The 14,162-nt window shown below is 30.4% G+C and overlaps 1 protein-coding gene across 20 annotated transcripts in view; it reads left to right on the top strand.

The window, feature by feature from the left end:
• Window positions 1-14,162, top strand: part of Lar (tyrosine-protein phosphatase Lar) — a 455,460-nt gene that overhangs the window by 377,349 nt on the left and 63,949 nt on the right. For 18 of the 20 annotated variants that reach the window (XM_071889555.1, XM_071889562.1, XM_071889557.1 and 15 more), the window contains one exon: window positions 5,225-5,486. In XM_071889555.1, coding sequence (XP_071745656.1) covers window positions 5,414-5,486 — 73 coding nt within the window. In that variant the 5' untranslated portion in view covers window positions 5,225-5,413. Of the gene's footprint in view, window positions 1-4,790; window positions 5,487-14,162 lie in introns of all 20 variants that reach the window. The other 2 variants (XM_071889551.1, XM_040715861.2) reach the window with 1 other exon arrangement.

Here is a 14,162-nt window from a genome sequence, read left to right as displayed (position 1 = left end):
TTTCCTCTTCTAATTATGGTATATAGCTACCAATTATTTATAAATACTAGAATAGTTGATTCCATCCGAGCCCTAAGCTCAATTATTCGCATATAATTCGTAAGAGAGAGAAGATACCCAAATCCCATCCCTGGTAGTACCGTATCTTCCGGAGTCGTACTTTTTAAAAAATAAAGTTTTTCGATACAGTGTACATCATTCTCAGATGGTTTTATGTCTGTTTAATCCTTTCTGGTAACCGTTGAACGAATTATAAAACATGTTATGAACTTGCCATCTCTCAATTTGAAAATATTTTAAACGTTTTACAAATGTGGTTCTTGATTCTTTAAAAATTCCGTTTGTCTACTCCCAGACTTGGTTCCCCACTCAGTATAATAGGATAAAATGTTTTTCTAGTCTAGGTATAATAGCTTTTACATATCACATTGTGATGAGGAAGTTCGTAGTAAGGGTATGTAGATATGAATCTTTTCTCTATTTCCATTTGGTAAATTGCAACACTCTCTTTATATATATGAAAAAGAATACATTTCAAGGGGCTATATGTAACATATAAATCCCCTGCCTTAATGGTATTGCATTTGACTCCTTCTCTTTCATTTTATTTAATACATATTTATTTATAAAATGCATTTTCCTTATTTTTATTTTATTTTTTAAAAGAACATTCTCAGATTTTATGCATTTACTTATTTTTTTTTTTTTTGTATATGAACTCTTCTTTACTCCCAAAACAGTTTTATTTATTCTCTTCTATTTTTGAGGCTCTTAAAGTCGGAAACTCCTTTATTATTATTAAACAATTTAAACTCTAGGAAAAAGTTTTTCCAATAACTATATTAGAATAATAATATTATGTACTCCCATTGCCCAGAGGTATTAGGCTTCTCTGAACAGACAAACTGCTTTAAAAATGTAGAAGATAACTCCCCAAGAAATCTTCAGTGTTACTAGCGTTATTCATAAGTCCACTCACGCGTAGTTACTCAATACATCAATGTTATCTCTCAAAAATGAAAGAGTAACAAAAACAATAGCTTGAGGAACAAAAGGAATATGACATTTTGACTGATCAGTCAGGGAGTACTTTAGTCTCTAGAGCACTACCTGACTGAGCGTTAGCTACACATGCTCCATGTTACATGCCCAATGCCTACGAGATTTCATTAATAAGTCTATGTTGCTTTTTCTTCTATCAAGATTATGATATACATCAGGGAACACTATATACAGTGCAACTTGGATACACCCTCGATGTTAAATCCAAAATACCACCGAGATATCTTAAATATGACTAGATTTTTACTTTTCAGATAAAAAAGTAAATACGATATACGTCAGTGAGCACTATAGTCAGTGCAACATTTATACACGCTCGATGCTACATTAAAAACCCCTGCGAAAATTTCATTAAAATGACCACATTGTTATTTCTTCGATCAAAAGTGACTGTTTTTCATTCCAACATCCATTCATTCAGATAAACTTTGCGTTATTAATATATACATATATAGGGATGAGATATTTGAGAGCAAGAGGAGAAGGCGAGAGAGATAATTATGTTTAATTTCAACTAGAACTGGCACAAACATATTGGTAAAGTGACAATTACTAGAAATAAGTATGTTTGAGATCTAAAGTTTTTTAGGGGTCATAAAAAATGTTTTTTTTTTTTTTTTTTAAATATTTTAACCCTACAACTCCATAATTACGAACCATATTTGCTGTATAAGATTTAGAATCATTTTAAACAACTTTTTTACTCTCAAAAAAACAAACATTTGTGCTGTTGAAAAATAGACAATGACTCTTATTTCTTAAAAAATCAGAAAATTATGACTATCCATTAAAGCTTGTGGGTCTTGAATGAATTGTTATGTACCTACTATTAGTCAGCTTTCTAAAAGTTTTTGAGGCCCTTGTTTGGTAGATTTAAGGGATCATTAAAAGTAATTACTTTCTATAATATTTTAGGAGATGCATTTCCCTCTTTTTATTTAGATGTAAAAGTGACATTAATAGATGAGGCTACGTTTTGTAAAAAAAAATATATTTTTACTTACCAAATTTTAAATTGTATATTGAAATAATATTGCAGTATATTTTAGAAATACTTTATATACAATATCTTCATACTTTTTTTTTACATCTTACATCATTTCTGCTCATGAACAATATCCTTTCTTTAAAGAATGCAAACATCAAATCCCATTTTATAGACACAATATATGTGCCTATGTACTTGATATTTGCTAAGCCTCTATACTTCTTAATGCAAATTACAAAAACTGTGTTTTTTTGTAATAATTGACCAATCCATTGTATTTGTATATCAAATCTACTCAAATATTTAGAAGTGCTCTAACTTTGAGACCCGTAAGTTTACTAATGAGCTTTCTAATTATAGTCATCGATGAGTAATTATACTCATTCGAAAAGTTAGTAATAATATCATTTATTTATACGAATGATATGGATTGAGTATAATATCAATGGGGAAATATCCCTCATTATAAACATGATTGTAGATTCTTTGTTTAACAATAGAACAGCCAAGCATTGATTAATATTTACCGCGAAAACGACCATGTTGTCCTTTGCAACTACTAATTGACGTACATTTAATAGTTTTAAGTTTACTTTGTTAGTATAAATCTATTGTTTAATTAAAAAGAAATCCACCTTACCCCTGGACGTGCTCATGATATTGAGTTTTGATCTTGGGCGATCTACAGCAAAAGAAAAATACTGAAAAATATAGTTCTAATAAAATTTACAGCCCCTAAAAAGGGCGACTCTCTCAACAAATCGAGAGAAAATATTATTATGTAGATTTTTCAAAAATGATAAAAGTTAGTTTTATTTTTTGGATTGAAAAGCAATCATAGAGTGATCCTGAAAACTCGGATAGAAACAAAAGTTTACTTTTTGGTTCATGGTTTTATACATTTTTAAGCATTTCATCCTTTGATTTTTTTTTACAAAATATCAATGTGTCAGGGACATACATACCTATTTTGTCAATTGTTTTTCTTAGGACAACGCTGGGCCATTCCATTAGTGGGTATCCAGTTGAAGAAGTTACAATATATGCATAGATCTAGAAAAATTGAACTTTTGATTTATCCAGAAATTGGTATGAATTTTTAATTCTCTTCGAGTCTGTGTTCCTATTTTTTCAATATATGTTCGCAAGGATTAGCACCATTGTCACATTCCTAGTGGTAACCTACATTCTTTAACAATTTTTATAGGTGGTATTTTTTTTACTTCGTTGCTTATACTTTTCAATGAGAAGGGGGAGGGGGTCATCTGATTTCCTTTTTTTTTTTTACATATACATTGTAAAATGTTTTCCTATTTTTCATTCTTTATTTAATGGAGGTAATATAATCATTAAAACCATTAGGAGGTAGGTAGGCTCTGAAGAGACCTCTATCTAGGTACTTCACCCGCCTCTTCTTTTAGTGTTATTATTATTTTAAATGCAGTTGTATGAGCACTTAAATGTTACAATCATTTCTCGTATGCCCTTAAAAAGGTAGGGTAGAGATGTTGATAAAGGATATTTGTTCCTCCCTAGTACAATTGTAATTGATGTTTTATAGTCATTGTTGAGGAAAGTTAAAACCTATTGAGGTTCTTTTGGTTGTCGATTTTTGTGATAGACTGTCTCTGTTAATGCTAAGGGGAGAGTTACTAATGCTAAAAAGTAGTTTGGCATTTAATTATTACTCGCACTCGCTCGACAGTTTTTGACTCTGTTCCATAAAGCGAATATAAAAAAAAAATTAATAAAGACAATTTTGAACAAAAAAAAAAAAGGGTTCTCTTTTTTAATAATGCATCAAACGGACTGTAATGTTAAGTTTTTTTATTTAAAAAAATATTTTAATTCCCTGCTTTCTTAACTCCACCACGACTGATACAATGCTTAAAATTTAGATTAGACCTGTCACGATAACACATTTTTCTGTGCAATTAATTTTCTCAGAAATTATTACAGTAAGCGATGATATTGCCGTTCTAACTCAATTTTCCACTTATATGATGATAAAGGCATAATAATACAAGTACATTGTTACGAAGATCAATAAACTTATATTTAAAAAAAAAAACACTGGAACTGGATGTCTGGAAGACATTTAAAATATCCAGAGTTAATCAATAAAACATCCAAAAAATAATCAATACAATTTAAACACTAACTAAAAAGAATGTAAACCAGATTTCACAGATTATAATCATTAAGTTCAGACATACTGGCAAAGCACCCAATAAGGATCTTTGTGCAGTAAAACCTGACTGAAAGTGGATGCCTCAACAGGTCAAATGCAAATCTGAAGCTTCTTTAGTCTTGCAGATTCCGTGCAAGAAATACCAACGCCGGATTAATAAAAAATTGAATCCAGTTACTATGAAGCATGTAGATGCAGCCGGCAAAAAACTATTGCACAATTAATCAATTTATTTCATATCACGACATACTTAACTTAAATTCGATAGTTTAGAAGCCAACACTACAAAAAAAAAAACATTTGACTTTCTTTTGACGTTTGTGGTTATTGCTGTATATGTGCGTGTATTTTGCACAATCCCTAATCAGTTATATAGAATACATACTATACATAAATAAGGTTGTGTGGTTTGTCGTCTGTATTTGATCCTTCCATCTAATGCAGATCTTCATTATACTATTATTATTAAGATTGATAAACCCCTATTTTTTTTTTTTTTTTTTTTAAGTAAAAAAAGTTAAAGGATTTAAAATTGATTTTTTTTTTCAGACAAGGATCATTAATTGTGGATGAGATCATACAAAGACGTCGTTTTATATTTATATATATATATATGTAGTATATATTTAGTAACACATTTTAAATAAACTACTTCATTCATAGTGTGTTAGTTGATTGGTTTTTTCTTCAAAGACTAAAATGAAAAGAGCCTCTGAGCCTTGCCATCATATTCATCATTTTTGGAGTAGGAACAGTCTGAATAACACTGGAATCATGAAAAAGAAGAAAAAGAAAACCTGTTAGGGATTTAAAAATACAACAAAAAGACATTATTCTTACTCAACAAACTGACCAACCCCTATCCCCCTCATAAAAAAAATAAACAAATTCGGAAATTTAGCTCTTAACATAATCCATATTAATCTATCAACATGTTGAATCCAATATTATCTCAGGGTATTTTTTTTTATTACTCTCTATAGGTTCTTTCGGCGCTAATACAAAACTCCTACATGAATCACTGAGCCCATTCACCCCGTTATTTTTATTTATTTTCTTCTTTTTTTTTCTAAATTTTATTTTATTTATAAAAAAAAATTGAAAGAGAAAAAAGTTCAATAAGCAAAGTACACGAATATTAAACGTAAATATTTAAATTAATTCAAAACAATATGAGCAAATATAGTTGTTATAGCTATCATCTGATTCTGTTCCTGTATCTCGTTGTTCCGTCCAGAGGAGATGGTAAGTCATATTTTATACTTAATTCATTAATACATTCAATCACTCTTACTAATCTTTCCTTGCAAAAAAAAAATATATTTATATAAGAATAGTGAAATATTCATAATAAAAAAAATATTATTACAAAATACTCTCAAAGGGAATTAATCCAACAAGTTAACTTTAACCAATAGATACTACTCTTTTGAGTGTAAATATATAACAAAAAATTAAAGGATTGCCTAGAAAAAAAATTAGGCATTTTTTCAATTAAAGTGAAAGGCTTTCTAATATCAATTGATCACCTTTATTATTCTAAATACTAGTGGCATACGCTTGCTATTTAATCTGAGCTAAGTATTATTGTTCTTTACCCTCACTTAAGTGACGTATGACATCACTGCCTCTAGATAATGAAGATGGAAACATGAAGTAACTAGAATGGGCACTTATTAGAGGACAAAACCTCCGCCTAATATCAAGTTACCTCTAGAAAGTTAGATGTCTTCTAATCGGAATATTGCACCTTCATTATTTTAAAGCTATATGGTATTAATTATACTTTACCCTCGCTTATAAATGACGTTGTAAGTAACAACTGAATTCACTGCATATAGATATATTATGTAACAACATACTTAAATGTAAAAAGACCTGCCTTTCTCGGCAATCACTTTGTATTACACATGATCATATAATTACATATTACACTACGGGAAGAAATATTTATGAGGTTTGTATTATTTGATTTGTGCAAATTAAAAAATTACCACATGAAGGGAATAAAAAAGAATTGATTGCGTAAAAAAAAAAAAGAGATTATTTTGTGTACCATTACAGTACTGTAAATGTATTGTGTAATGGAAAAAGTGGCTAGACACAGACTTTTTAGAAAAGGTTATTATAAGGATAATATCTTCTTTTCTTATTGTTTTAATCATAAACATTCGGAAGAAGAATCATTTAGTTACTTTGAAGGAAAAAAAATATCAGTTACTAACTAAAAATTTAAATAATCCTTAATTTTGACTGATTTGCAAAAATAAAAAAATAACACTTTTCTTGCTAAAAATGAACAAGGATTCTATGTAATTTTAACAAACAGAAAAATATGACATTCTATTCGTCTAATTGGCGTTGTAGGATTACGACCAACTTGTTGAACCATTCCCTTTAAGAAAATCCTTAAAGTGTTTCATTCAATTTTTATTTTGTTAAGGTGGTTTGGTACTCTTATTTTGCAGGTTTGTCGTTCAACGGTTTCTCTACTACTACACAAGTAGTATATGCATTATATTATTAATGGCTACATGAATTATGAGCTGATATTCTTCAAGTCTCATTTGTTATTATTTATCGAGGGAATTATATAGCATACATATATATATATATATATATATTCGATTGTAACAAGCAGAATGATATTAATACTAGGTATGATCACATATATGAAATATGTTGCTTCTTTCATAATGTGATCTATTATTATATGCTTACAGTATGTACTTTACACACATTCTTTTTTATATCAATTGTTGTTAGAATGTATCATTTTCTGTAAGCCTGTATCATTTCCTCTCATCAGTTGGTGGATATTTGATAAACTATAAGTTTATGTAAGCAAAATATACTGTGACTGCTTCTTTTCTCCTTATCTGTGTTCTGAATGAGTTATTTAAAAAAAAAAAAAAATATTATAGAATAATAATTTCATAGTTTCTAAGAATTGGCCAACTACCAACTGCTTTTGTCCCTTTTTCCTCCTGATTATTTTCAGAAGAAATGTTGTGTGATACAATATACATACATGCTAAATTCCTTTAATTCTGAAGGAAAAATTGTCGCATTCACACCACGGCTGTCAGTGCTTTAGTTTTACATGCAGACATTTGGGTTTTAAAGTATTCTCTAAAGGTTTACATAAATGACTATGTTATTTTACTACACATAAATTACATTTAGTTATTTGATTCAAGCATATATAGTGGATGCAGTCTTGTGCTTTTTATATACAAGTATGAATTTTTTTTTTTCAAATGTGTATGCCTTGAAAGGGTTTCACATTCAATAAAAGTTTGTCTAACAAAAGGTACGCCATGGTCGCAGTACCACCACACGTTTGAGACATTTAGTGTTTGAACTACTGTTAATATAAATAAACATTTGTGAAGGATGCTAAATCGATTTATGACATGAAATCTATCATCGACTGTGAAAATACTTGCTAAATATTTCGGTGGGGTGTAGGGGGAGAAAGAAATTTCATTTAATAAGAATTTAGATGAAAATGTAATTTTTGGGCCTTTAGAATCTGTAAAATATGCTCAACCTTCCAAAAATTAAGGCTGGAATTGATTTTGTATTAGAATAACTAATCAATGAGGGTTAGAATGGTAACTGAGGAGGGTCCTTGGACAAAATGTCGATCGTAGAATATAAAATAAGAGGCCTTTCCAAATGGTCTTACGATATATCAAATTTAGACATTTTTCCTTTGAAACATAGGCCACCACCACCACTCCTGTATAAACTACCGATAAGGGTCCCCCAACTCCCTTATACAACCCGAATATTGTTACTGTTTTCGTGTACCGCCGTATCCCTAAGTTGGATTAACCCAACGCCACTAAGATCACCTCACAACCCCTCATTTGCACCACAAATGTTTGCCCCGTTTTGGGGTGCTACTGGAGCCATCAATTTTTTGTCCCTTCTAACATCCCAATATTTACCTCAGAATATGGGTTCAGAATTTTAATTTTACATATCCTATTTTACATGAATGTATAAGAAAATTACAGAATAAATAAGAATATTTAATATGTACTAACATTATATATCTATTAATTTTCTTTGAATAAATAGGGTTGTTGAGAGGGACCCTTAAAAGTAGTTTAATTAACAGCAGCGGCTTTCATCTCATTTTGAGCCCAGTGGTGCCCAAAATAGCCCCAAATTTCGAGGAATAAATGGGAGTTTGTTTGGGTTCCTTACAATTAGTTTATATAGGTGGGTGGGCCAAATATTTCGCACGGGAAATGTATGGAGTGAAATGTCGCAGAAACTGTTTGTCATATTTTGCAAGATAATACTTTCCGTTGGACGTTTTGTCCATTCGACCTTTTGTTGGTCGACATTTTGACCTATTTCCCTAAGGAGAGTAACAAGGGTCAGTTGCTATAATTATTAAATAAAGGTAGGGGAATCAGGGGCCTCAGCTGGATTATATATTTCCATAAACTTTTTTCTTCCAGAGCGATATTTTTTTCTAGTCCAAAACTAGAAAACCTGCATTTGGGGCAGGGGTTACAGTCTACCCGCTGAGGACGCCCCTAAAAATAACTGAACATATTAGTATTTTTGTGGTTTTGGGTTTCTATATAGCTACGTCTGAGGTTTTGTTGAAAAAGTTACTGGTAGCCCTGGTTTACAAAAAGAAAAATAATTATGCACTAGACACTCATTTGTGTTTAGCTCAATTACTCAGAGTTGAATTTACTTGGACGCGTCAAATTCTATCAGAACAAGCCTTTCTATGTTTGTTATTCTTTGAATATATTTAAAGGTCACTGTTTCAAAAAAAAAAAAAAATGACAGTTGTTACATAACAAATGGGCGTCATAAATGGCTGAAACTTTGGTACGTAACTGTCAACAGATACTAGATAGATGTGACTAGCTTTTATTTATAAGTGCTTCCATTCTCACGTTGAGGTCGGAAACTCTTCAGACCCTCGTATGTTTAACAAGAACAAAATTTTCGGTTCTGCTATAAAATGATTAACATTTAGGTGGGATATCATCTATTCCCATAATCATGATGCTCCGTTAACTTTAGATCTAAGAGATACCTTAGAGGATTCAAATAAATTAGATATAAAGAAAAAGATCCGCATATTATTCGATTCCATACTTTGTACAAAGCTACGTACAAAAGAAAATCATCATTATTGATACTATTCATCCCGTATCTACTTTTTACCACCATATGTTGATAATAGTAATGGAATTATAAAATGAAACTATGATATTTCATTTAATTTAATCATTTAAAAAAATATATGCATCAGAGAAAGGGAACAAAAATTATTTGAAATATTTTGATATTTCTTATTCATAATGACTTTTTTTCTCTCTCTCTCTTTATCTTTCAATGATATGATGATAAGGGTATGAGGAACAAAAAAAGAAAGAGAAATACGATAGATTGTTGGTGATACGTAGATCGAATCCTCCAGATGTCAAAATCTTGTACACTCTAATTATGCATACTTATATACAGGGCTCGAAGATGAAATTCGCGCCCTCTTTGTGGTCACCCTGGAACCAAATGTCGTTGTGATATCCATTGGTTTTTTTAATTCTGCGTGATATACAGACAAAACACATTTTTTCCGTCTTATTTTGCCACAATGGAAGAACTATTCTCGGAGCACCGAATATTTAGTTCATAGAGGAGGAACGGAGATGCGTCGTAGTTGTTTGTGTAAGTAATAATCATGGGCAAATCTGTAACACCACTGGGCTGACAATACTTTACATCCAGGAAACCAGGAAAAACTGGAGGATTCGAGGAATCCCTGGAGTACTACTTCGAGGTCACTGGAGCACTTCAGGAAGGTCAAGAATGCAGAGTTCATCGAAAAGGTGTACACCATTATTCACCGGTCTCAGATGTGCTCCTTCGTATCAATTGGAAAGGAACTTGAAGTTAATACGCAGATAGTTTGGGCATGTGTTAACAAGGATTTTAAATGTCAGTCTTACAAGATGCAAAACAGCCAGGTGTCCCCCCCAGCACCCTCTATCTTAATCGATTGATTATTTAGTCAGGAGGTACCTTGAGAGATACACTAATAGACGTCCCCCTAAAACTAATGCAAGTCTAGTGGCTACCATCAAAGAGCACTTTGCATGCATCACGGGGGAAGGCACATGATTAAATTTGTTTTTATTGGAAATAAAAATATTAAAATTTACGAATTTTATATTGCTGGTTTTTTTAATACTAGAGAGGGGGGCGTGGATTTCATTTTCAAGCCCTGTACAATTTAAACTAGTGCTAATACTATGGATGAGATTAAGTCTATCCACCATTATTTTATTAAAAAAAATATATATCCTAAAATTAACGTGGTCACCCTCACAATTTGAGGAACCTTTAGCTGCGAGAAAGTTTCGTTAAATTAGGTGCAAGCGGCTATTAGATGAAGGGAAAATACACAAACCCCACTCCGTATTTAGCAATGAAATTAATCCAATATTGATCCTGAATTCTAATCCTACAAGGACTTGCACTTATAACTCCTCAGCGTTACCATGTTGATTTTTTGTTTCTTTTTTTAACATATCAACGGGATTTTCATTCACCTCCATCCTCCTCACCGTACTCTCGGGTCTGACTCGATTCAAGTCCACACAACACCAACATCGAGTACAAACTTTAATGAAAATTTATACCACTATGTATTACATACACTATGGTTGGGTGCTCTTATAAGGACTTTTACTTGTGAGAAACTTGTTGGGAAGAACAACTAAGGAAAGAGTCATAAATCTTGTTAGTCTATGTGTACCCCCCTCCATCCCTAAGATAATGAATATAATATGTATTTATTAATATTAAAGGTTAAGAAACAGTTAGGTACAACTTTTATATAATATGTATATATATATTAATAGTGTTAGTTAGGGATAATGTACATAATGTGGCAGTTTTTTGTGGAGTCATGAACATGATTTATTTGTACATATTATGTATATATCTGATGTTTAAAGTTAAAAGGCATCACTTTTGTTGGTAATTATGGGTTTTTATTAGGGATCGGTTCGGACCTATGAACTCATAGATGAAAAATCAATGTGAAAGTAACTGAAAAAAAAATATATGATACTTATACTGGGGAGTCCAGTGGGAGTGGGCGGCTGGTGGGGCTGTTGACCCCCTCTCCAAAATAAGGAATATTTATTATTTACTAGAAAATTTAATATTTGAGATATTTAATTTTGGTTTTCAATTTTTTTTCAGATAGTTCTATGTTTTGAAAAAAAAATAATTTTTGGATTTTGTATTCTAAAGATTATATTTTCTACAATTTTGTCCAGTATATATTACGTACATATTGCCTAGAACTCCCTTTGCATATTTTAGTTTCTTTTACAGACAACTTTCAAATTCACTTTGGTACTTTCAATTATAATAACACTTTTTTCCCCTCTTCATTTTTCATAAATAAAACTGGGGGCCTTCAGTTTCGATAGTTTGTTTAGAATGAAAAACTTTTTACATATTTTATTTTACTTTTTTGAATATGTATAAATACCAATTCCGGTGCGTAGAGTTGTTTGTGCCTTTTTTGTAGTTTTGTACTCTTCCCTTAACATTTTTTTATTTATTCTTTGTGTTGTAGGAAATATTATTATTATTAAAAATAATAAATACATAAATTTAAAGTTCGTATGGGGTTGTAATGTTCAGCTTATAGGTTCGTAGTTAGGGGTACTTATACAGAGTGAGACAACATAGCTTCCTTTTTCTAAAAAGCAATAAAATAAGTTGTGTAAATCCAAAAAAAATTATTTATGCTTAATAATGATTGTAAACAATTAAGTTAAAGTTTTGAAAAACATATCAGAAATAAAACTTCCTGTAACTTTGATATCTTAATACACGATGATTTTTCTTTTTTTTGTCTCTCTCTTTAAATAACTTTTCATTGTAGGTTGTAGAGGGAAAGTTATTTACGAAAACATATTTGGCAGCATTTTATAATTGTGCTTGATTAGAGAATTCGTTATAGGCGATTCTGCGAATGTATTAAATATGTTAGTTTTTCCGGAATAAGTCAAGTTCTAGTTACATGATTTCGACCAATTGCTGGACCAATATAGAGTTTTTACATAACATTAAATCTGATGGCACCAATTAAATATCTCTAGCATCATTTTTTGTAGATTTATTTGTTATCAAAGAATTTTGGAAATTAAGAAAATGATTTGAAAAAATTGTTTTTTTGTGTATCATTTTTTAAAACAATTAATTGTTAGTTTTTTTTTAATTATTATTATTACGACAATATCAAACTATTTTTTGGCAAAATTTATTTTCGACGGGCAATGATGATGCCCTTTGCTCACTACTCGAACGCATAATAAGAACTGACTGTATTTCCAAGAAAACTTTAGAATCTCGCCTCTAAAATGAAACCACACCCGGCTCGTTATTAATTCTTTTGTCTTATTGCCATGCATATTTTTAACAGGGAAGTTATCTTACCGCAGCCTGTATAACGCTGTCCTAAAAAAGATGAAAATAAGTTTTAAAAAGTGAAATAACCCTTATTTATTTTCTTATTTGATCTTTTCTATTTTAAAAACTGTTCGAATGGACCGACAAAAAAAGATTGGAATGAGGTTTTTTCAAAGAAGTTCATGTTGTTTCAATCAATTAATATTCATCTTATAATCTTTGAAATAGAAAAATATTGGTACTACAGTTATTAAAACTTAATAACTATTTGAATAAATGGAAATTACCCCAAATTGAGTAGTTTATAAAATTTTGGGAGTAATGGGAGAAGGACTTAAGGGGAAATAAAAAATGACTTTTACTTTTATTGTTAAATAAAATAAACAAATACACATCATGCCAGTACTTAGGTGTAAATTAATATTATAATAAGTTCTTTTGGGGTAACGCTATAAAAGTTAAACGACCCATGAACTGCTTTGAAATGTTATGTCTTCTTTAATTCTTTATTCAACGAATGTTTGAAGTTGGGCTCCTAGAAGGTTAATTTGCAAGTCCCGTTCGAAACTGGTCTTATTAACGACTATTCTTTTCCTTGTAGAATTGCCCGACTTCCATACAAAAATAACATGTTTTTTTTTTTCTTTATATCTAGTAATTACATAAGGTAAATATTTGTTGAATTAAGGGTACGTATTGATTTCTCTTTTATAAAGTTTATAAGATAATTAACGAATTTATAGAGAATGAATGTATTTATTGTTACAACTCTCACTAGTTTTAAGTGGGCCACTATTGAAAGAGATTTTTTTTTAAATTGTATGTTATGAAAACCCCATCTTTTTAGGTGAATTCTACATAATTAAATAAAATTTAAATGATGAAATAATAAAATGTGTTCTTTTCCCAAAAAAGAAAGCATTTCCCATGGGTTTAAAACCCCTTAAAATCGCTGTAAAATGGTATCCCCAGAAAACGGTAAACCTTACTATATATGTGCCCATTAACACAAAGGAACGCTTTTTTATCAGTCACAAAATGGAGTCAATTTATATCAACAAATTACTATTACAAAACCTTTGGTGTTTTTTTTTCTGTAAATTACACTTAAATTATACAAAATTGATCGTCTTAATAAAAGAAGGAGAAATTGATAGATTTTATTTTTAAATGAGACATATCGGGGCAAATTTGATTCTCATAAATCAGCTGAAGATTCTACACTATAGAAAAAGTATTTAGGTGTCTGGACTCCTCCCAGAAATTTGAATAATAAACCTATAATTGATTCAAATATGTCAATCAAACGTATATATAAAGTAAATAATATATTGGAATTTCTTCCTTTTCATTTTTTTTTTTTCATTTTTTTTCAAGATTGTATTTATGTTGAGGCACCACATATGTATATTGAAATGCCTCTTTTCATTTCACTCTTCTCTTTCATTG

This window comes from Lepeophtheirus salmonis, chromosome 6, assembly GCF_016086655.4.
Source record: "Lepeophtheirus salmonis chromosome 6, UVic_Lsal_1.4, whole genome shotgun sequence".
Taxonomy (NCBI): domain Eukaryota; kingdom Metazoa; phylum Arthropoda; class Copepoda; order Siphonostomatoida; family Caligidae; genus Lepeophtheirus; species Lepeophtheirus salmonis.
Note: the sequence above shows the minus strand (reverse complement) of the source record. Positions and strands in the feature narration are given on the sequence as shown.